Genomic DNA, 25,637 nt, shown 5'->3' with positions numbered 1-25,637 from the left:
CAATGACCACTACCGTTAACACGTCATCAACAACGAAAAAGGACAACAAAACCTAAACTTTCACATTAAATAAACTAAACTGTATAAAAACATAAATATATGATTCGTTCGGAGCCAGGTTGAAAGATTTCCGATAAAATGTACCATGTCTACGCTGGGCCAATGGGAACCAGATTTCTGGGGAACCAGATTTCCGCGACACCGGCCACGCGAGGATAAATGCAGTCGTAGCTTTACTGTTAGCACAAAACCAACCTTTCCTCGGGTCTAGAATTGTGTTCGATTTTACCTCAGTGAAAAATGTAACTTGTTTGATCGCTTGTTTAAATAATTGGAAGCAGATATTACTTTCCTGGTGGTCGTCGCCAAAAGCCCTAACCCTCAATCCGTAAAAGCAACTCCCGTATGAAATATCGTTGCTATCTTTAAACGCACAATTGTTTTAAAATAAATTGTTCTTTGCACCCATTGTTTCTGTTTATAACTTGGATTATCAAAAAATAATAATGCTGGATTTAGTGAGGATTTATGTGGCTGATTCTTTAAAGAAATCGGGGCTTCCCCCACGGCCAATTCCAGTTATTTATGTTTTCGTTTAGTTCAGCCTGCTAGCTGCTACAACCACAGAAATAAAAAAGGAATAGAACGCGCATCTTCAATGTCGGCAAAGGAGAGAGCCTGATACACTCCCTCTCTCTTTCGCGGGTCGTTCCCGTTTACCATTGTACTCAATGGAGTCGATGACGTTTTATGTAGTTTTTCTTGTGTTTTGACTTAATTTTAAGTAATAAACTTTAATAGTTTTTTTTTTGAAATAAACAGCTAAAACGTCTTAAAACTACTATGCGCCTATCTTTTACAATGGAGACGAAGGGAAATGGGGACGCAGTTGGCGGTCACGTGAATAGAAAAAAGAATATATCACGGTTTTGGGCAACTGCGCGTTCTCTCTTTTATTTCTGTGGCTACAACACGGTTAGAACAGTTTACATCGTGAAATGAGGTTGGTACTTACTACTCAGCACTGTAGAGATGGAATATTGAACTACGGATTATTCAATGGCCATTATTGGTTGTGTTTTTAACGGTAAGAATTAATTTATTACAAGTTCTTAAACAAAGCTACTTTAATAGGAAGATATACCAATGTTTACATAATTTCACTTGTAGGAGTACTAGCAGAGTGGCAGGCAACTCATTTTTTTACCTACATAAGTTAATGCTGTTACTTAAATTATGAACGTAGTTTACGCCACCTGACATCTTAACATCGGACAGTTACTTTAACGGCAAATAAAAATATCGGCATAAGATGTAGTTTGCCATTGGGTATACGGGGGAATTAACATTATCCCTCAAACAAGTTTGTAAAATATTTAAGGTTTTTTGTTCCTTTTTTGAAATTCGTGATTTTTTTACTTCTATTTTGGTTCGGCCATCATAGAGTATAAATGTTGCAATAAAACAATTTTTTAGCTGTGGCCTCGATTAGCTACAAATGTCATTACTTACGGGGAAAATAACAAAATAAACTTAATTGATGCAAGAATGTTTTTCATTTAATTACGACGATATTGTGCTAAGGGGGGCAACTGCATTGTAGCCTTCTCTCTTTGTAAGAGAAAAAAGCTTTTTTTTATGTTTTTTTTTAATTTTTAATGCAGAACTCGAACGATTGGTCTTTCCAAAGAGACAGATTTCGTTTGTTATGTGAAACTTTGCCATAATTTGTTTGCGCATACTATTTTGAGAAATAAAATTCATCCGAAGTTGGGCAGTTGACGGTATTTATCTTTGCCCTGTACATTGTAAGTCATATTGTGTTCTGTATATAATCTATTATGCAGAGCAAACCTTAAGGAAAGCATAAAAGCTGAAGAGATGATTTTTCAAATAAAAGTTAACTATAGTAGTATAATACCCAATGATATTTATGTACCACTATTCATAGGCTTCCAGTTAGGGGTTTCGAGGGTGCCTTGTCATTCCCATATTTAAAACAGGGATGGGATATTGTGTTTTGTCACCCCAGTTTTACAGGTCCTGCTGTTAAGTGTCTATAGAAACAATCAGGCCCAAACCCTACTCGAATCATACCATTCAATAAAGTTTGTTTATGTTTCAAGCTGTGATTGCATTTTAATTACGTCATCCCAGATTTTTGTTAAAATGTGAATCACGATGCCAATCTTAAATCACCGCTTTGTTTTGTGCAATACTAGAGTTGTTGGGTATTACCATTCAATATTGGTGCTGTAAAGGTTAATTTATTCAATACAATCACAACATGTTTTACTTTTTGGTATATACCTTACGGGTTATTCAAATATAAGATACCGATACAATAACAGGATAAAATATGGAAAATATATTCGAAGGTCAGTCATTCGCACTTAATAATAAATTATGAGAAGTATCTTGTACGAAAAGTATTGTAAGAATACCAAATTTGTGACAAAAATGTAAACTTTATTTATAGTTATTATCTATTTTCTGTTATTACAGGTACAATATTTATCAATTGATGTTCGAACAATACTTATTATCATTCAAACAATAGCAATTTCCATAATATATATAGCAATACGGCAAGGAAACGAATGTTTTGTAATAAATTCTCTTAAAATTAACAATGATTTTAAACTGTCCTGCCTGTATTTTAATTTGTTTCACCTGTTGTGCGAATTGCTAAATAACTCCCCGTGTGTTTTGTTGTATTTTTTTGAATTGTTGTCAATTAATAATGGAATAATAATACTAATTCGTGGTATTATCCAAAAATACGATGTATCAGGGTATATGCATAGGTATTATCCAAAAATACGATGTATCAGGGTATATGCATAAGTGCCCCATCTTCCCCACTGCACTAATTCAGATTAAGACACTTGACACTCATTTGATTTTTTATCTGGTGATTTGTTCGGTGCCTTGGTTGGCTTGAATAGACTAATAGTTTACACCTGTGTTATAACGACTGCAGTTACCTGGATATATACATATATAACTAAAAAGCAAGAATGAGGTCAAGATGTTTCATTTCTAATTTATTATTTTTCTGTTTGGTCGAAATAAACGACTTTACTGTGATGACACAGATTGCGATTGTGACGCACGTAAACTGGAGAGACGTCGCTTCTTGTGAGCTTCTGCCTTCTTCTCTTTTTGTTCCTAAAAGAGAATGGGAGTTAAACAAAACACTTCCTAAACTTTATGCTTACAAAAATAGGAAATCTACAAATGTATGACGGGGACTGACTGAAAACAACCGGCAAAGTTTTCAGTTAATTAACCGTCAAATAGTAATCTGGCAACACTGGGAAAAAACCATACAAGTATATAAAGACTTGCATAGTGGCAAATGTGTGCCTAGTTACAATGAATGAATGTTATCACACATAATTTGGACAGCACTCACTTTGAGTCGTTTAGCGAGAAGCTTCTTATACTCAGCTTCCTCCTGAAGACCGCGTTCAGTTCGTCTTCTTTTGATCGCAATACGATGTCTCTTTCTCTGCACACTTTGTGGCGTCACGAGTCGCTGGATCTTGGGAGCTTTCGTCTTTGGTGGCTTTCCTGGGGGGATTAAGAATTAAACTTCACTTTGGTATACATTGGCATAACTAGCAACAATAAGCAGTTCGACGCCAAGGTTATTGAATTTAAATCCATAAACAGCTAATCAAAAAAACTGGTTGTTGGTGCATCAGATACTATCTAGTGAGATACGTCAGCATTTATAACATCAGCTCACAGTTATCCATCATATGCACCATGTACCAACCCAACAAACAAGTACCTTCTTTAGCTGGTAGTGGACGTCGCACCACATACTTTCTCACATCATCATCCGGTCCCAACATGAACAACTTGCGGATTTTACTCGCACGTTTTGGACCGAGTCGTTTTGGGATTGTGTTGTCGGTGAGACCGGGGATCTCCTTCTCACCTGGTAGGTTAATCAGGTGTTAATCATGAAGTAGGACGCAAAACAGTGGTTGAATTAGTAAATGTAAGGCGGAGACTGACAGTGAAACAACGAACAGTGTTTCCTGTTAATTAGCCGCCTTAATAATCTGGCAACACTGGGAAAACTGTGTTAATAATGGTTCATAACGAACACAGTGGCAAAACAAGTGCGCCGATTCACCAAATTTACACAAAGTGATATTCCCCTCACCTCTCTTCACAATAACCAAACTAAGCACACTGAGACCGGCATCAACGATGCAACCTCTGACAGATTTACGTTTACGTTCGCCAGTTCGTCGGGGACGGTAACATGAGTGGCCCTGTATAATGTATTATAATTAATAATGCAAGCAATGGGGCAAATATAACTCAACATGTTGTATATTAACCAACCTTTCCAAGTAGCAATCGAACTCTACCAGCAGTAAGCACACCCTGTTTCATCGGGAAGCCTTGTTTATCATTACCTCCAGTGATTCGAACTATGTAGCCCTGGGGAAAAAAATATTAAAACTTTTGATATCAAATAACATGTCATGTTATCAAGTCCAATCCACTAACCTTCCACTCGTCTCCCAAGCCATCAGCGGACACTTCTTGTGACATACGTCGGTCGTAGAAGACGCGAAGTTTTTGTTCATCGTCGACTTCGAATACTTTCTGACACCCCGTTGCGGGGAAAGATATGTTCAACTGCAAAATATGGTTTCTGTCAAATATTCTGCTAATTTAAACTTCTTGCTTTTATCAATGTAAACGGTCCTTCTGGTAAATGGATAAAAGTAACGGTCTATCCAGGCAATATGTGTTTCTAAACTGTCGACGAGAGTCGAGTTTTATCCGAATTAATCTGCTTTATTCTGTCAGTATTCTTAAAATAAAGCCTAAATGTACTTGAAGTAAAACGTCGTCTGTCGAAAAAATGCAAAGGTTTCCCAAAACTGTTGTTTATAATCAAATAAAAGTAGATTTACCTTCATATTTCACCCCAAACTACTGAACGCTAGACATCACTGCGTAAAAAGAACTGAAATCTCCACGCCATAACCAAAAGTCACAACAGTGTTGCCAGCGATATTTTCTATTACCTAAAAATAAATAGCTGTAAAGGAAAATTTTACGTATATTTTACCACAAAAAATATCTTATTTTTAAATTTACAAGTAAATTTTATTTTGATTAATATAAAAAATAAATCATCTGTTAAACCATTGGGGAGTATTTTGCATGCCCACTTTTGCGTATCGTCGCAAACTTACTTGTGTTTATGGTTGTTGTGAGGTTTGGGTGGGCGTCGTTCTGCATAAATATCAACTGAACAGTTGCAATGTTTTGGCCCGTATTAGTTAGTGATTCAGTAAAAGTTAAGTTATATTCATTTTATTGTTGTTTACCAGCATATAAATATGAATAGATATATTAATATTCCAACTTTATTTCAATATTAGGTGTCTTAGTGCAATGCTTATGAAATCGTTGTTGTTGCAATATATGGATATGTTGTGTTAAGATCATGGCGTTGGTAACTGTGCAAAGAGATTCAAGCGCTTCAAATTCACCAGCATCGTCAGTGAGTTGTTTATGTTTTGTTTATTTAATCAAATACTTTGTTTGTGATGCAACATTATTGTTGTTCCCCCAACATTGCTATGACTGTATTTTTATTAAAAATATGTTTTTGGGAGTGATTGGCACGCCTGGTGCCAATACAGAGGTAATCGGACCAAGGCTTGTTTATCTCTGGGTAAGACACTTAACCAATCGCCTTAAATTGTCAGTCATGCAGAAAAACAATCCCACACACGGTCACATACATGGTAACTTGTAGATGGTCGTACGAGTGATACGAAACAAGTTTTTTCCAACACATGCTACACCTTTAGAAAGTTTGTTTGAGTTTAAAATCACGACACTGGTGAACAACCCTGTTTCATATGCTAACCACTGAGCAGCCGTGTAATCCATCAACAGAGGATTCTTCACTAATGTTGCATGGCATTCTACATTGCAATAGTCTACCCACTTGGTGTGTGCGTATTCTTATATAGGATTCCCACACATAGCTTCCCAATTCACCATGTTTGTTATGTATTGTATTTGTTCACACACAAATTATTAAAACATTAAACTATGGACACAAATATAAGTAGGTAAGTTGTAAAGAATTAAATCAAATTAAGGTTTAAGCAAGTCAAACCAATGCCTCGCTTAAAACTTACGTCAATGATTATTTTCTTCCAAGAAATTTAGTGGATGTTCAATTATCGGTTGATGCCAACAACTCTCGTATTAAAATCCAACGCAACCAATTCTCGCAACCAGCAGTAAATTCGATGCTATCATATTTAATATTCATATTTAGTACTGTGGGGTAAAATGGGATATTGTTAGCACTGTAGCATTCAAGCAACCCCTTTTAGAGTTGCTGGGATATCACTGTAAACTTGTATTTAGTTTTGTTCACTTTTAAACCAGATTTTTCGTACGGCATATAATAATCTTTGTTTAATTGATTATGTTTCATATTACATGGACAGGATCCATGTATTATATAATACTAGTGATACCATGGGTGACCTAGAAGCTGCCACCACAGGAAACATGGATTACTATCTTCCTTCAATTCAAACAACTTATATCGCACGACACTCATTCAATATCGCACTCTTATATACTAGGGTTGTAATACTGTTAATAATATAGTTGCTCAACTTGCTCTGATATTAAACATACATAATTACATATATTATTAACAATGCCATTTGTTATACAGGGCAAGGATAAAATGAACAAGGATTTAAACGATGATAAAAAATTCAAACTAGTCTGTATTGTTGTTTTATTCCCAAAATATTATTGTGTTTTTAAATAAATTCACCCAATGTTTTCCAACAGTGTGAGGAATTGAATGAAATGAATGACGAAGAATTGAACGACGAAACTTTCCATGAAGACGTGGAAGATAAAGATGAACTCCAGGAGATCATTTCACCGACACGGTCGTCTAATGCCAAAAAACTCAAGCGACAAGGGTGGGTTGTTTAGTTGCGTTCACACCAACGACACAAACGCCCATAATGTGGCAGAGATGAGCTTTGAACCCATTACCTCTGAGTTACAGGCTTTTACAAGCTTAAAAAAATTCCCCACCCTGCCATTTATTTTACAGCGGGAAATATTGTAAAATGCTCATCCACACGACACACATACTTTTAAAAAGCAATATTAAAATACTTACCACGCTACAAAGTATAAACAACTTCCCCTTAGAAGGGTTAAGTTTACCCAGTGTGTTTACATTTCATCGTCCAAGCTACTTCACCAACTATTACACCATTGTTTGATGGTTCGTTGGATTGTATATGGATTCACTTCTATACAAACTTATTGGCCAAACTACTTTACTAAGGTTTATATAAGTGTATGTGTAAAAGTATATGGGTGTACACTGCTAATTAGTAAAGACTTAAGTTAAAACTTGTATTAAAGGACCTTCTACTCCTCTATGTTTCAAACAGACAACTTTGTGAACGTCATCATGCCGATCTTAATGCGCGTTTATTACCACGACCGTTCAGTAACCAATCGACCATGTTTGGTTAGTAGCCGCCATTTGATTGAAACACCGATGTTACATAGCGAGTCATGCCCGGCAACCACCATAATATTCACCCCGTGTTTTACGACCATTTCTCTTACGTGTACAGGAAGCTTGAGCTGTAACTTAGGTGTCTATGGATCAAACAATAGCTTCATATTAACAGGAAACACGACTCCCCTGCGCGCAGATGCCTCCCATGACTCACGACACTCCACACCTTACATTGTCTCGATCGTCCTTATATATGCAGCCATCACTTATTTACAAAAGTCAAAATTACCAAACGCGTCGCAGTTTTATCTTGATTAAGTTTGCATAAAATAAGCAAAAAAAAAACAAAACAATACATCAAGACAGAAATTTTGCAAAAAATACAAGACATTAAAATTTAAAATAAATACGCATTTAGATTACCCCACCCACAGTATATTCTCGCCGCTAATGGAAAACGCATTGTTTCGTCTGATTTATTGTCCTATTTATCTACTTATCTACATCCGCTAGGTGGCGCTAATGCGCTTGATATAATAACGCAGTGTTAGTTACGCATAAATAGATTTATATGTTACGTGCTTACATGTCAATTACTAGTTTGGTATTCAAGTTAATTCTGTTGTCATTATGTTGAGACCAAATATGTTGTGTTTTTTTTTCATTCCATACTCCGTATGATACGAAAGTAACAAAATGAAATCCAAATAGAAACCGATACCAGAAGTGCGCTGATACTTTCAAATGTTAAGCTTCGTGTTGTTTCCTACAACCGTGCAATTAATTACCCGCATACGTGGAGTTAAATAACTTGTTAGCGGGCACGAGGTGTTTTGCGTGTTATAACGACTGTCGTTGCACCGCCATGCTTACATTTCTCTTTGTTTACCACTTGTTTAAATTAGCATTCAATTTACATCTTGTTTACCAACTGTTGCAGGAGCGTGAGTGAAAACTTCTTCGCCGTCAAAGGAGCCGCGCTTATTTTACCACGTCAAACCAGCTTGGCTGTTAACCTGCCAATCGTCAAACAATTTGGAGGTATTTCAGCTCTTTTATACGACTTGCATATTCGATAAATGCGAATAATGTTTATACCGTTTTCACGGATTTCAATTTTATACAATTGTAATACTTTGATAAATGAATGAATGTATGAATGTAACGTATTTATCCCCGCAACGTGGGCAGTGGTAGTTATTATAACACGGGTGATCTCGTTTTAATGTTAATACCGCTTTCGACCGCAAGCCAGTTATTAAAAATGACAGCTTGAATATAATATATGCTTGCATGGCCGCATGATGAAACCTGGTGGGTATTATTGCTATGTGTATATTTTGAATAGCAACGCATCATACAGGGTCTATATAAACCTGAACCTTCACAGTATTAGGAACACAATTTACGCATCTATAAATGCACCATGTCAGTGTCACGTGATACACCCTGTCACGTAGTTTACTTTCAATCCCTTAGACAACCCGGAAGTTTTACCAGGGCGTTCAGTATGAAAAACGACCAACTTTGAATAAATGTAAGATAACCTTTCGTTTGTTCGACTCCAATATCGCCGTAACTTTTCCGCGGTGGAATTTTACTCGATTGATTTTACAATCGTGAGCCAGGTATAAAATATTTATAGCAAAACCCTACAGCATATCTTCCATGGTAAAACTACATAGCCGACAACTTCTATGTTCACCTCCAAACCATTAACATGTATTCCCGCAAACTCTTCATTCTCATATTCGAACCTTATAGAAATGACGCAACGTTAATACGACTGACAATCCCTTTACGCCCAACGGATTTACATTTTTGAAAAGTTTTCCTGCCCTGTTTTCGGATGGATGTTAAACAGTGTTTCCAGCATTATTTCTCGCGTGTTAAGTCTGCTAACAAGCAGTGTTGCTCGTTTTTATTTTACCCAAACAAACCTTAACCGCCGGCAACACTCAACCTCATGTATAGGAACACCCCATAGATGGCAATCTTCATGCTTACAAAGCATTAACTTTAGCACGTCGTAATTCGAACTCATTATTATGCTAGGAATGTAGCGATGGCCGAACCAACTATACGAGCACGAATGTTTATATGGAATATTTATGGTGGCTGTACAACGCAATAGGTTGGGGTAAGATGGGACATGTTTTTGATAGTATACAAAAAAGATTTACAGACAGGCGAGACAGTATTATATAACCGTATCCAAACACGATCTGGAAAAATAGGATTTAGATGCCAACGGTATCCCATGTCGCCCCACAGTGGTATACCTATTAATGTTAATAGAATATTGGCAATCGTGTAAACGATCGACTTGCACAAGTTTGAACACCACCATACAACTAAACCACTAGAGCTGAACAAACGGTAAAAACAACATTAGCGCCAGTTTACCTCAACACGCGCGTGTGTATTCGATACACAACACGAACTTTGTTATTAAACGAACGACGAAGGGAATAAGCAGCAAAACGATTGTTGTTAAATAAAACTACTTGAGTAATAAAGTGGCCGCTAAACCCAACATATATTAGTCTTCGTCATCGCCCGTTCCGCTTTACTGCGCAAACCACGTGGTCGACGAAGCCGCACCATAGTTGGTTCTACACTCGATGGTAAGCCCACCACCCAAGGGAAGACCTAATTCGGTTCAAGGTGGGCTCAGGTTTGCATCATTACTCTAATGTAGCAACGCTCAAGGTATTATGAGGTCTAAGCCTTTGAACCTATGCTGTGTTTCGAACAAGCGGATTAAATTGTATTTCCAACGACACAGTGAAGCTGTTTAGTCCTCACACGTTGGTGACTGTAATGTTGTACACCAGCACCATATTTAGGCATTTATTATTCTTAAAAGTTTGTTTTAGAAAGTGTTTTCGCTCACCGCTGCACTTGGAACGCCTTGTACCGATTACTCATACTTGCCAGGAAGCATCAGAGCAATATATTACTTCGTATGCTACGTCATGGCCACGTGACGGGGGACTTCCCCGCGCAGTGGGAAAACAAAGACTGAAACAGACAAAGCGAAGTTTCGCAGTTGGTTGTGTGTGTTCGGTGTACGGTTGTCGCGCGTTTAGTTATTTATGGAGGTTTGTTGTCGTTGATTAAGTTTCATTCTAAGTTAGCACGAGGATGATATGTTACATTCATGTTTTCATACTTTCATTATGTGTGAGGTCCAGTATAACCAGACAGTTGTCTATGTCGTTGCACGAACAGCAAGCCAGCTATAACGTAACCATATGTGTGGTGTAATATTGTTCAACACCTGCTATCTACGTTCGATGTTGGATTATATTCGTTTAATTGTTTCGACCTTTGTAGCCGTGGCTCATAATTAATACGATATGGTCACCAGTGTCTATACTTTGTAAAACGTCAGTTATTAACTTCATGGTTTTAGCCGCAAGCCAGCCAACTACGACACTTATAAATTATAAATCGTTTCAATACGTTATGTTTTATACCAGAGTCCGTATATAAACATGAGTTATTTCATCACCATAGAAATCTTACAGGGCAACCAAATGGGGCTAATTTCGCCGATTGTTTACCCTAGCAACGGGAATTTTAAAACAGATTTTTCTGCTAAGTCGCAGTTTATTTATACAACTCAAAACCTTCAAGTCCCTTTTAAGCTTTAATAAATTTAAACAACTACTTGAAAACTTGATTTTCTTTAATCTGCATCCCGTATTTGTATTAAAAATATAAAATAGTATAAATTTAGCTATATATGTACATATTTATATTATGTCTATGACCAATTTAGCCCCATTTGCTGTGTGCTATGTGATTTCTATGGGCGACATGAAATAACTCATGTTTATATACGGACTCTGTTTTATACGTATGATGTTACCTCAGTAGTAATTCGGAGGCCTTCACGTTGTTAAGGTGTGATTTAATTAAGTTTAGTAAGTTTAAGTTTAGTAGTATGACTGTGGTAATTATTATGAATAGTGTTGTCATTCGTGATAAATCATAGTGCTTCAAATATAGGTAATACAACGAGTGTAAAAGACACGTGCAGTACATTTGTTGCAGTTAATGTTAAAGTAAAGTCGTATCTTTAACATTACGTTGTGAGTTGTTTGATTCTGTCCAAAACTTAGGTCCATGCAAAACGGGAATATATATATTAAGCACGATATTACAGATCCCATATCACGCGTAGACCATTCATTATCATTATGTCGTCATCATTGCTTCACAAAGCGGTCATTTATAATGATTTATTACCTGTTATAGTGGCCGTTTTAACGGGTGTAATCGGCACAAGTACATGGCGCTTAAAATAATTAAGATTGGATTGTCTTCTTCCTAATTGTCAGCTGGTTACAGTAAAGTGCTTTCATGTAACATTCGTAGCGGTGATTTTACGCGCAGATCGGACGAGTGTTATTTACACACGAACTGTCGTATGTCACTTTCAGCGTTGGTTTAGTTTTTACAAGTTTGTAACCTTAAAGCTGTTCCAATATTAGAGTAGGTTGTAATGGGTAAGTCATGTAGTGAGTTATAAGTGTCTCAGTTCTGTTTTAAGAACAAGTTAGTTGGTTATTACTTATAGTCAGCCTTTTACATTTGTATTAATATTACTCAGCTACCATTTGTTGTTTTTAACCGTGAACCTATAGAGCCAGCTATAAGCTAACCGATGTGAGATAAAACCATAAAATCAATTCCTAATATTGCGTCGCCATGGTCGGCTAATCGTTGTTTGGCCGTGAATTTAAACAAACACTTTAACCGTATCCTCTCGTGCTTAACCCCTTTAACAGGGGTGGAGTGGGCGTTGAGTTGGTACGAGTGGTGACAAGTGATGGCGACATTCGTTTAGTTCCTGTGTTTGTTTACGATAAATTAATCCGGGGCAGCAAGATCTGGTTGCGATCCTTCAACCCATTTGTCCATGCAAAAGTATTGACAGTGTAGTAGGGTGGGGTAAGATAGGACATGTTTTCATTCCCCTTTTTATCGTTGCATTTAGTGGTAAACAAAGAATTATAAAAACCGTATCCCCTTGGCTCCCATATTCGCTGTTAATTGTTTAAAACACAACCTATTAAGTTGTCCCGTCTTCCCCACCCTACTATATACATGATGCACCGAGCTTTACTATCCAGGTCATACCACACTTCACTCAAACATTCGAATTTTAGTCGCGGTAAATTTAACATCGGGTTAGTTTTTATATCTCAGCGCAAGTTAACCTACAATTCCCATGAGCAAGTAACATGTTATTAATGCGCCAGTGTTCGTCATAGTGACCTCTATGACGCATAGCTATCATAGAACACCCCGGGGTCTTAAACCAGCGAAAGATTTTCAGCTATGTTAGGAATTGGGACAGCCTGCCTCGAAGGTCAACGCTTAAGCGGGCGGGAGAATCGTTCAGTTTTTCCGATCCTGTGTTTAAACTTCAAACTATATGAACAACTGCCGGCAGATTAATTTCCAGATAAAAAATCTGAAGATAATTTGTCTGGCAGCTTTTCAAATAGATTTAAAAGTTGAAAATCTATGTTAAGACTCCAGTTTTAGTAAATTTCGAATTATTTACATTGCTTGGTGAGGTTAAGGAGAGTTAGCCCCCCCCCTCCTCCATATGCACGGCGAAACCACTTCTCGTCTCGGTGTCAACACTTTAGCACGCAGCAGAAACGTTTATCGTTTCCTCTCGCATTGCTATGGTACCACCAACGTTAGATTCCTCTACCAACCGAAGCATCAGGCCGTCCACGCTTCATCGATCGCTACCAAGTCAAAAAACTCGCGTCCAAATCACCGCCAGTTCGACCGCGCACGTCGGGCTGCTGAATAATTTACCGCTCGCTTTTAGTTCAAGGTATCATAGCGTAGTAATGAAATATAGGCGACTGCAGTGTTGGATGGGAACTGCAGGTGAATGAAGGTCAGGCAGCGTAATTTAAAGTCAAACAAATACAAAGTGTTATATAATACGGTGGGTTAAGATCGGTGACGTTAGCACATAATATCCCATATTTCATAATTGTGTTTTAACAACTAACAACGCTCTTAAGATACAGTTGTATAGTTTTGTAAATATTCTTTGTTTACTACCAAATGTAACGATAAAATAGAATGAAACATGTCCCATCTTTCCCCGCCCTACTTTAGCCTCACTATAAGTTGATACAGCCATAGCAACAGGGATTATGTTTAACCTTGAAAGGTCGTATAAGCTTAAGCGCATCTGGTATTGTTTAACGCTGGTTGACAGCTACTATAGTAGGCTTATGCGTGTGATGTAGGTCACTAAGTAACTACTTTATATGGGTGGCCCATGCTTACCGTGTATTGGACAGTATGTATGTGGTTATGGTTAGCTTAATGTGTTTAAGTGTATATACGACAGATAGTCAGAATACGCGACCAGACAGCAGTTTAGTTAACTCAGCTTGCAAGAAAGATTTCCAATTCGTCGAAAAACCTAACTTATATTTTCCACAAATGTAAATATATCAACATTTTATCGAGAACATTTCGTTCCATGGATGGTGTATTATTACACGCATCCGTGCCGTGCTTACGCCACATGGCTAGTTAGTAGTTACTAGTTATGCATATTAGAAACGTGAAAGGTCGTTCAAGCCTATCAACCCTGTATTGTAATTACGTCAATACGTACGAAACCCAATCAACTCTGTTTAACCTCTAATATAAGGTGCTACGATGGGAAGATGGTTTCATTCAATTTTATTGTCTTGTTTGGTAGTAAACAAAGAAGTTTACATAATTATAAAACCCGAATCCCCACGACTATAAAAGCGATGTTAATTGTTTAAGTTGTCCGACACGCGTTTAACTTTACATGCCCCCCTGTTACAATGTCCGGTGTAAATTCCCAGACTTTTAACTTCTGTCTTGTGATAAATATAAATATGTGACGTAGGCGGTATGTCATCACGGTAACTTGGTACGTGTTGTTTGATAACTCGTACGTTGCCCAGAGAGCATCAATCTACCTTAGTGTTAAGCTAGTTGTATGTGGTTTGTGTATAAGGTTTCCAATACTGGGGGTTTAAGGGCAAAGTTGGGTTTATTATGTGAGTTGTATATTCTGTTGGTCAGGAAGTTTTACAAACAATTAGTTTTCAATATATTTTAAACAAAATGTGCTGCTGTTTTTCATTGATGAGTTTTCAGTTATGCTCATCGTATTGAGTTCGTGGAGTTGATTGTATAAGTTGTGAGAGATATATAAGTTTTTATATTTGGCTTCAAGCAATAATTTATATTTCAGTATACAGTGCTAATAGAACGCTGTTCTGTGTATAATGTTCGTGTAACAAAGACTTGGATATTTTTGTTTCAAAACCGAATATTTACAACGGATGAAAGTTGTGTTGCCAACCTGTTACTATGTGCTCGTGTGCGGTAGCTATTCCGGGTATTCCCCGATCCACACAATACATCAGGCAACCCATGGTCGACGAAAACAGGAATTATCGAACTGGCAACACTGCTTCAGGGGACGCAATGCATGATGAGGATGGCGGTAACGTTGTCGAGGTTCAACCAGTGTTGCCATGGAGAAACTCCCGTCATTCCGACGTGTCGATGCGTGTCATGCTTAAAACACACGATAGCCAGTTTAAGTTGCCTGCAGGTATGAAACCAGTCGAACTTGTAGTTGTCGCGTCAACACCACGTTGCCGGTGATACAGCTTTACCGTGACTTCATACTAATTAACCCGTTGTGCTATAAATATATATATTCAATGTACATTTGTACAATCGGGTTCAAAATTCTCCGTGTTATGCTCGTTTAGTTATGTTTGAATATAATTAGGTTTGGAACAATTTATTTATAAGTTACACCAACATACATTCATTCAAGCGTTACTTGAATCAACCAGCCTTCTGTATTACCCCCATGTGCCGCATGTGAGGCTTACGGGTACAGACACGTAAATTTAGGTGCAAACTTAAACACAGGTGTGCGTGGAACTGCCTCAATCAATACAAAACGTATTATTTACTTTTTGACCGACAGAAAGTAATTTCGTCTCCCATGAGCGCCCCCCCCCCCCAACAACTGTTTTATAAATAACATATTTTATTTATCTTTTGAATATACGATAGCGAGGATCAAATTAATTGAAACAACGAAGAGAATTAGCAGCAAAATAACAGTCCGTAAACACGGTATGGGTAAAAGGTGCGTCAGTTAAAAAGCGTGGCCGTAGCGCCTAAGATAGTTTCTACGCCCATGCAACGTCATAATGCAATTTAAATTACGTCACAATCCATGCACTCGAAACCCTTAATCATCAAAATCGACAAAACTTTCCAAACTTTCTGGAATTTCCGCTTCGGTGTGACGTCATCCAATTAAACGGATTTGACTCCAACGCATAATTACGAAACAACTAATTTAATAATACCCATAATTTTTATGGCTGCAATAAAATTTAATCGTCTTATTTGTAGCAATAATGAGCAGTTTGTCACAGACAGTGTAATATACGACGATGAAAATGTTTTAAGTTTAATTTGAACTAAAACACAGAATCCAAATTAGCAGCTTCTAAAATAGTAGAGTGGGGTAAGATGGAACACATTTCATTATGTTGTATCGTGTCATTTGGTACATTGGTAGTAAACAAGTTTTTACAAAACTATATAACTGTATTCTTTAAACTGTTTAAAAGCGTTGTTAATTGTTAAAACGATTATGAAATATGGGATATTATGAGCTACCGTTATCTCATCTTACCCCACATTACTATATATTGTAAAATGTTTGTATTTTGGCCTTGCCGTAACCACTGAGTTGATATTCACCACGTTCATGTTTTGAACACAAAGTTTCCACACTGGTTACGCCTCATGTCAGTTATATTTAACACACAGGTGCCAAAACACGTGGGAGAAATAATACACAGGTTACCAGATTTATAAATAAACGATTATTAAAAGTGGTTATTGGGTCGCTATGACGTCATATACCACGTGATATCAGAAATCGTGTTGGCGTTTATTACGTAGATAACTAAGGTGTAACTTGGTGTCATCTATTTTAAACTAATGCAATATACTACAGTGTGTGGTTGGCTTACTGCATATGTGTGGTGTTTGGATGATGCTGGTTTAACTTACATACCTCCGTTTGTGGTTTAAACGCCGCATAAACCACATATCCAGCTTTGCTTTGCTTTGTAATGAAAGTATTTGGAGAGCTTTTGGTTTACTTACTCGTGGAAGACTCCATGTTATCGTAGTTTAATAAACCAACCGACCGCGGGTTATTTGCCTCTCGTTTTATTCCGTTGTTAATTCAACTCGTATTTATGTGTCGCCATTGTCGAACCAGCATTCGCGAACACTAAGCAATCACAACTTACGCCACGGTTTCCGAGTGCCGGTTGATTGTATTTGTCTACGTCACAATGCGCAATGTGACGTCACTACCTGTCGGTCTCGCGCGTAAGTTCGTCGGGCGTTTCTAGAACAAACATTGGGTTTACTTGGAAACGTTTTGATGAAGTTTTATTTTCAATCCCATCCCACCAAATATCATGTGCTTGTTGTATGCACATAATGACGTGTAAGCGGAGTTAAATGGCTGGTTTGAGGAGTTGGCCTACAGGCTTTCATTCGTGTTCTAAAATAACACGAGTTTATCTGGAAAATATTACTTTTATTGCATATATTCAGTTTGATTAGATAATGCGTCAACTCTTACCCTGGGCCCATGACATTCCTTTACCCATAAATAACTGCCTTGTTCTAATGGATAACCTCATTCTCATCTCCAGGTGAATTGCAAACGCATCTACACGCGATCTTTCACCATCTAAGGCCGCAAGACAGCATTAAGTTGGTGGGTATTCACCATCTCTACTTTAGTGTTCACTCATTTAAACCTTGTAATTATATTCTTATGTATAAGAAGCTGCAAAGACAAATCCAAAACCACTTTGTCACATGCCAGACACTTAACTATATGCTTGATGGTAATTAAAATATTTTTAATTAAGATTCTTTTGATTAGTTTGGTGTGGTGGCAAAGTGGTTAGCGCGCCTGTCTGTAACCCAGGGGTTGTAAGTTCAAGGCTTGGCGCTGCTACCATTGATGACGTATGTGTGCATGGGCAAGACACTTAATTAATTTAACTCATAAATGGGTTGTCAAAATTGTCAGCCATAAAGAAAATGATCATGTACAAAGTTAGAAACATGGTATCACGTAAGCAGGCACGAGGTGTATGTCGTTGCCCCGCCATGCAAGGTTAATAATTACACCCCCCCCCCCCCCATACAGGCTGTAAGATTGGAAAGTTGGGTGGAGGAACACCGGAGGTACCTCGTGATCGTGACGACCACCGGGAGGCAGGACACCGAGGAAAATATTATCGTTGGTTGCGACTTCGCTACCAAGGAAAGCACTTCGTGTACGATAGGCTTGGTGTTGCCCATTTGGTGCGACACAAGTATACAACTCGATGGGGATGGGTGGGTTAAACATATTTAGGCGGTTTAATCAATAGGTTTTTCGTTACGTCATTTTAAAGGAAAGTAAATTTGATTTTTAGTTTGTTTTTCCAGAGTTGGCGTACATAATATTTCGTTGCATAGTTTTAAATTGCTAATAACTCCTCATCCAAACATTTTTATTTCAGAGGATTTAAAGTTTTATCTCATGAAAAAACTCACACGTTCAAACCTGTATCGGTTCAAGCTATGTGGTAGGTACCTTGTGTGTGCCCAACCCAGAGGTTATGGGTTCAAGGTTCGTCGCTGCTACCATTGTAGGGATATGTGTACACCTATGGGTGCACTGTCATTGTCCCAACATACAGGGTTCAACAAGCTACAAAAATTTGGATGGATTTCCAATATTCGATATTGTTATAAACACACAAAGTAGCTTACATAATCCACCCAGGTCGGCCCTACAATCGTTACATCGGTGCAAGGACACAGCTTTGCGACATAATTATTACGAGGGGAGTCTCTACCTTACATGGACTTGCTTCTACGCGAGCAGAGTCGCTTCTAACCGAATAAATATAAACGAGTGGGAATACAGCGAGGATTTATGGTCAAGGAAACCAAACTATTTTGAAATGAAGTAAGTTAGCCATCTATTGGTTTTGTAGCAAAACAAATAACATGTTGTATAATGGGAAAGCACGTACGTTATGTTACAGCAAGGTTTATTCTACTTTAAAAATGTTTTATTAAATCCAACATTGTTGAAATTAGATGTTTAATTCATTATACTCGTGCCCGGTTCACTTCCTGTCTATCGTTGTAGGCGAACACGGCTTCAATAAAATATTTATCTCATTGTTGCTCCAATAATCGGACTCTGTATATTTAGTAACGCTTGTTGTATTCTGGTATGATGCAACGAGAATCGTCCAACAACATGAGTGCTGGATCAGGACCAGATTCATGCGATGGTTAAATAGTTTGCATTACTTCATGTTTATTCCAACAGAGACATCAATCGTTTAACGGTGGAATCGTTGATAAGAAGTCGATTAAAACAAGTGATGATGACAATGGATCTCGACAACTGTACTTGTAAACAGATACGATTGGAGTTGGAGAAAGTGGTGCGTTAACACTGGTTGCTGCAGATACTACTTTTGTGAAATCTTCAAAGTTAATATTATAATATATGAATTAGTTTGTGTAACAAGGGTAAACTCACGGTGACCTCTGTTAGTAAAACCATTTAAATAATAAAATTCGTTTACGCCTCATAAAGAAACAACCTTCCTCCATAGATTGACATGGACCTCACCAACTACAAGCGATACATTGACACTGAAATGTTGACGGTCCTCGGCCAAATGGATTGTTCGTCCAAGATCTTGGATTATTTATACCTGGGGTCGGAATGGAACGCTTCCAACTTGGAGGAATTAACACAAATCGGGTGAGATTTGATGCTGGAGTAACTCAGATTTGCCCAAAATGTTTAAACTAAACGAATTAAAGATATCCCCCCAGAAAAATGTTAAAACTGCTGGTGAAGTTTTTATTGTTTTTTTTTAAATAAACGTTAATGTCCCAGTATCACCCACATCTTGAACGTGACGCTTGAGGTCGACAACTTCTTCCCTGATGAATTCACGTACAAGAACATCCGACTTCATGACATTGAATCTTCCAATCTCCTTCAACATTGGCATGCTACATGGAGGTTCATCGATGAAGCGCGACGATCGGGGGGGAAATGTCTCGTTCATTGTAAGATGGGGATCAGTAGATCCTCGGCGACGGTTGCCGCGTACTTAATGAAGGAACGACTTTGGACGAAGAAACGCGCGCTTGAGTTCACGGAGGAATGTCGGTCGATCACGCATCCCAACCCATCGTTCCTCGAACAACTCGATGAATACGAAGGGATGGTGTTCGCGAGGTTTCAACGAATATTTATTTAAATCTGTAAATTATAAAACTTGCGTTTTAAAATGATAAGAAATCAACGCAAAATTATTAAACTTTCAAAATATCGCTAACATTACTGTAAGAGCTAATCCTGATTTTGACATAAACTTAAAACAAACAATATTTATATCCTAAAGTTTCATAAACTTTCCTAAAACCTTAATTTCCTTCCAGTGCGAACCGCCACAACAAATTGTTTCGTTCACGATCGGAAAGCAGTTTATCCGAACCGAGCCTCCCCGATGATCATCCCGTGACGTCACCGCGCCCCCCACCTGCCGTTCAACTACCTGACGACGTAAACGTTGCGTGCGAGGACAACCAAGATTTCGATCTCAATCGACGGTTGTTGGACATTGCTTCGTTATCTGTGCCCAAGGTATTTCAACTTAAAATATCAGTTTAAACAAGTATTTGAAAGAAAGTTTGTAAAAAAATGTAAAATTAAAATGGAATTTTTATGTAACAATGCAATTAAAAGTTCATTTTTTTAAATTTACCCAAAATATTGGGTTTACTGAGAGGTTGCAACTTCCAGGTGTCACGACCAAAGTCATGGTCACCAGATGAAGGGCGAACATGTTACAACCCCTCCCACGCACAACATGACAACTTATTAGATCGGACAACCAACATGGGGGGTGGTGACTCAAGTATGTGATGACTGGTTTATTTATTCGCAGTTTTTTTTTCAAGTTTTTAAACACTTTTACTGTTCAATGTAGATATTGTTTGTTATTGACGCCATTTAGTTGTGTGGCTAATACACACAAATGCTTGAGCAACATATTACAACTGTGCAAGCATGGCGTAACACACAACATTCCCCACAGTTTACCCACAAAACACGTCGGAACCCGGTGAGATCCTTATCGCTCCTAGTGGCGACCAGGATCGCAAAGCGAAAGCCAACCAACGCCGTGAAGATTTTAAACGTGCTCACTCACGCCGTCATACGGAAGCTACGGCCACCGCTAGAGGGCCTACCATGCAATTGGACGACTTGGCACAAAGCGAAGATAGCGTGTTCGTGCATGATGGGTGGGTGGTGGAAAAATCTTTTAATTTAACAACAAAAACGTTGATAATTTACCACAAACGCAATCAAATATCTTCATTTTTATAAATAATAAATAAAAGTTATTTATAGAAAAAAATCAAAATGCACCTTTGTAAATTATAATATTCAACACCCCGCAGAAACGGTCCTTTCGTCCCCGCCAAAGCATGGCCACGCCCTACAACTCCACCCCCTTCACGTGGACAAGTTCGAACGTCGTCTCCCGCCGCTATATCGTTAGATAGGACGCCTGTGTCGTTACAAGTGGAAGAACAAGAACTTCATTCATCGATGGTGTCACCACGTAATAGTCCTTCATATAAAAAAACATCAACCGTTGATATCGACTTGCTAAAGTCGCGTTTCTCCGACCCATCGCCCTCCGACCCCATAGACCCCCCACCCCCCCAACCATCTGATATTCCACCACCGGCCATCAAAGCCCCGGTTCCCGTGCGACAGATCGTCGCCGTCATCGAGTCGCCGATCGAAGACTCGCAGGAAATCGCGAGCAAAATCGCCGCCAAAGTCCAAATACCTCCCGAGGTCGAACCTTTTATTAAAGGCCACCACAAGTCCCCCTCCCTACCCCCCAGTGAATTAACTGATCCCCCACAACCCACCCCATCAACCGACGCCCCCATGTCCCGTGCAAGGTCTTTCTCAGAGAACCAAGCAACTTCTGTGAAGAAGTTGGTCACTCAGATCGAAAGTCGATATTCTCCTGATGTTTCACTGCCCGAGGACGAGGGTTGTACCATCCTACGTACAATGTCAATGCCTTCTTCTAAAAGGAGGAGCATCTCTCCTATACCTTCTTCATTCGTTGCTCTGGACGAGGATGCGGCAGAGCAAGGGGAAGCCCCCCAACCCGATACCGGTAGTTCGTTTTACATCGGGGAGCAAGAACCTAAACAAGCGTGGGGTGAAAACAACAATAATAATAATAATAATAATAGTTTTGTCGGCATGATTGTTATCAACGATATATCTGATCAACTACTTGCTGACGTCACCAAATCTAATCTTGATGACGTCATAGTTCCGTCACCACACAAGAAAGTGACGAAACCTGATATTCGAGGTTGTTTTCCACCAGAAGTATTGGATAATATACGACAGGTTAGTAACTTGTGGTTGTTGGTCGTTTGCAAACATTGGACTTCCAATGTCACTGAGGATTGTTTAGTTCTATTTAGTTTGAGATGAAACTGTATCCTGCATACGGGTTGTCGTGTTTGTGTTGAAAACACATCCACGTCTAAACCTGAGGTCTACATGATGTGTTTTCACACTAAGATAGTTAACTAACCTAGCAATATCACATTGCAGGTCGATCTTGATTCTCTGCGGTCGCATGTCGACACCAAACCGCCCACCCATGCCAAACAACGTGGTTTGGTAAGTCAGATGGTGCGCAAACTAACCGGGAAAGCCCCCAAGTCGAAATCGTCCCGGCCTGCTTCACTTAACATGACAAAGAAGAAAAATTCGAACAATATTTCAAACAAAATGAACAGATTGTTGATGGGTGGAAGTGACTTCCAAGCAACTGGCGAGCGGTTGGCTCGTCATTCATATGAACCAAACAAACATTCAACCGATGTATTTGACCGCGTGGGTTCAGATACTTCGCCGGTGTTTTCGCCATGCCGAATCTACCACGACCCCAGGCACCAACACTCAGCGCAATGCATTGATATCTCGATATACGCCGCCACGCCATACCGACCACACAGTGGGTCTCCACCAACGAGGATGTCGCTTGGCATCAAGGATCGTCGTGTGCGTCGCTCACAATCGGAACGAGTAGGAATCGCGACCCGACGTCGCTCCACACATTACACGATGATCAGCGAAACAGGGAAACTTCATCACGCAACAAGATCCTACAAATCCCAACCGGAGCTAACCGACCCCCCCACCCGTAGTAGTCCACCTCTACGCAGCCCCCTTCCTGTACGTGAGATAGTTCGCACTCTTGAAGCGAAGAAAACAACCTCCGTTCATCGAAGTTCTTCTTTACCGCCGACCAAACCGAGACAACGAATGATATTTTCCACATCAAGTAATGAAGTATCAAAGTTGGGAAGTTTAAAAAAAAATCTTCCTCGTTCAAAGTCGACGCCGTTTCTTGGGTTTAATTCCAAAAAGACATTAAAGCAGTTTAAATATCTTTAGCGTGAATAACATTGTCTTGAAGTGTGGCTGGCCCAATATAGGGGCTTTTACCCCCAACCCCACTGTACAAGATGCTCAACACAATAATATGCAGAACATCAACCGTTGCTTCCAATGTGATTGCCTTTTATACTCAAGACCACCCGCGTGTAACCTGCCATACAACGACCTACGTGCTTATAATCAAACATATAATCATTAATCCGGGTTCCTGAACTCAACAATCGCCGTTGGGAAGCAGAGATTCTACAAAGTAATTGCGAATTTAAGTAGTATAGTAGGGCGGGGTAAGATGGGACACGGTTTTATTCTTTTTTATCGTCCCATTTGGTAAACAAGGAATATTCAGGGAATTATAAAAACTGTATTCTCACGACTCTAAAATAGTGTTGTTAATTGTTTAAAATACGATGAGGAAATATGGGATTTATGTGCTAACGATATCCCATCTTACCCCACCCTACAATACATGATTGTATCCAATGTTGAGTCACTTCACGAAACAAGTGTTGCACAAATCTCCCAATAACACCACGTGTGGCCTGCATGTGTTCCAACAGTATTAACCGAATCAGCGGTGACTTTTTATCAATATATTGATAATTAACCGTAATATATTATATCTATGATGAAGCACTGACACTTCGATTCCCGACGGTTCCCATTTTGCACACGACCCTATTTCGCGCTTCGGAATAAAACATAGAAAATCGCACTCAAGTTGTTCCATGCACCATGTTATGCTTACATATGTTGTAGCTTACTAACAGAGAGAACCAACGCACAGACAGAGAGAACCAACGCAATGGTAAGAACATGCGTTACAACATATAGGAATATAATCGGTTCTAAAAACGCAGACTTCGTAAAACATATATTTGTACCGTAGTTGTAAAATACTTCGGCCTAAAATAGCGACTGGTAAAAAACTCATTGAACGACATGTACTTCGTTTGTTCTTTATTTTTATTGAAATATATTTGTATATGAAAATATCCCACCTTTAAAAACGTTCCAAATATTTATTTAATTATTCCAATAGTTCGTTCGCCATTATCACCACCCGGTCGTTACAATTATCTCAAACCATTATTTTCGTCAGAGAAGTTTTGTTTTCGTTGCCGCCACAGATTCAGTATTACCTCATAAAGGCTATTGTTTACGTATGAGGTTCAATCATTCAATGGAACAATCTGGATTGTTACGTCACAACCGGCATTGTTGCTTCACCTTCCAGATTGGTCGCCTCCATCGCAGTGATTGTGACACTCAGTATTTCTCGGAAAACAAACTTTCATTACCTGGAAGTCGATTTAGAAAGTGCCCGTGACGTCACAAGGAGGGCATACGTCACCATACGTCATCAGCGTAATTAGCCAATGATTGCCGACTGTCTCGCCTGTCTAACTCACAAGTTCAAACGTTTATTACAATTTAATCGTTTTGTTTGACGCTTTGCAGAAGTAAAACTTTTACGCGAATGTCTAAACCCCGATCCAGTTAAGAAACCGAAACCTGTTCGTTATATCTTTATTTTTAAACATCCGCGTCCACACAGACTATGCATGAACTTAAGCTCGTTTTAAATTAATGAATTTGTATTCAGTTCAGCCGTTTATAATTGTTGCCTGATTACGTAGAGATTCCACATTAATAACGCCCTACCCAACGTTGTAAGGCATTACAAGTTACATTAGCGGGTGACTGTAGCGCGCAACGAATTAGTTTTTTAAAACCGTGTAATTCATGCGCTCACTTGCAATTAACGTTGTATAAACGCAACTTACAACCAAGTGACGCGATATACTGGTTATTAAAGAATGTAAACGTCCCATTGTGTCATTTGCAAGAGTGGAATCCACGTAGATTGGACAACCGGGGCAAAAATAAGCCGGCCAAATAATGTGTTTTAGTTTTTACGCAGAACTTGGATAATTGTAAAACCCTCCCGCCCGCCAGCTGCATTTGAATATAAACTCAGGGCGAAACGCGCCCGTTACACACAATCCACGTTTCCTAAACAACAACTGTTTGTGGGTGCAAATAAATAAATATTTCCGTTGAAAATATCATGCAATTATTATTATTTGAGATTCGCTTTATATTTTGCAAATTGGTAATTTTAATATCTTGATATATGTGTATTGAACAAAACATTTTTTTGTTACTATACTCCACTTCATAAAAAAAAATCGTTTATTGCATTTTATATTTTTTTGTTTGCAGATTGTCCAATTTGCATTCACCGCGTTTTTCATAACAAACGGTTTCGGTGATTTAGTTTCGTAAACTCGCCAACTATGGTTATTACCAGCAGATGGTCAAATTGCACAGCTTCTAAACAAGTCTGTAATTTGATTTATTTTTTAACGCGCAAATGTT

At 38.6% G+C, this 25,637-nt stretch overlaps 2 protein-coding genes across 4 annotated transcripts; one reads left to right on the top strand and one right to left on the bottom strand.

Annotated features, from left to right (window-relative positions):
* The first annotated feature begins 910 nt into the window (after positions 1–910).
* Positions 911–23,970, top strand: LOC149724616 (uncharacterized). Of its 3 annotated transcripts, XM_089891944.1 has the most exons (17): positions 911–1,087; positions 1,665–1,808; positions 5,421–5,542; positions 6,868–7,004; positions 8,505–8,605; positions 17,368–17,432; positions 17,874–18,064; positions 18,232–18,297; positions 18,498–18,683; positions 19,056–19,173; positions 19,348–19,499; positions 19,638–19,985; positions 20,189–20,393; positions 20,553–20,667; positions 20,848–21,055; positions 21,215–22,196; positions 22,407–23,970. In XM_089891944.1, the coding sequence occupies exons 3-17, from the start codon at positions 5,486–5,488 to the stop codon at positions 23,253–23,255; spliced, it is 3,780 nt and encodes a 1,259-aa protein (XP_089748070.1). In that variant the 5' UTR covers positions 911–1,087; positions 1,665–1,808; positions 5,421–5,485; the 3' UTR covers positions 23,256–23,970. The 3 variants fall into 3 exon arrangements, with proteins under 3 accessions (XP_089748070.1, XP_089748071.1, XP_089748072.1); XM_089891945.1 differs by lacking the exon at positions 1,665–1,808; XM_089891946.1 differs by lacking the exons at positions 911–1,087; positions 1,665–1,808; positions 5,421–5,542; positions 6,868–7,004; positions 8,505–8,605 and adding an exon at positions 9,178–15,215.
* Positions 3,035–5,098, bottom strand: LOC149724617 (small ribosomal subunit protein eS6-like). Its single transcript, XM_089891962.1, has 7 exons — positions 4,947–5,098; positions 4,534–4,665; positions 4,366–4,464; positions 4,181–4,292; positions 3,800–3,949; positions 3,419–3,576; positions 3,035–3,171 (listed from the first exon to the last, which is right to left on the bottom strand). Exons 1-7 carry the CDS (start codon positions 4,950–4,952, stop codon positions 3,082–3,084), a joined length of 747 nt encoding a protein of 248 aa, XP_089748088.1. The 5' UTR covers positions 4,953–5,098; the 3' UTR covers positions 3,035–3,081.
* Positions 23,971–25,637: the final 1,667 nt, after the last annotated feature.

The sequence above is a fragment of the Ciona robusta genome, chromosome 14 (genome assembly GCF_009617815.1).
Source record: "Ciona robusta chromosome 14, ASM961781v2".
Classification (NCBI taxonomy): domain Eukaryota; kingdom Metazoa; phylum Chordata; class Ascidiacea; order Phlebobranchia; family Cionidae; genus Ciona; species Ciona robusta.
This window is presented reverse-complemented; position numbering and strand designations above follow the sequence as displayed.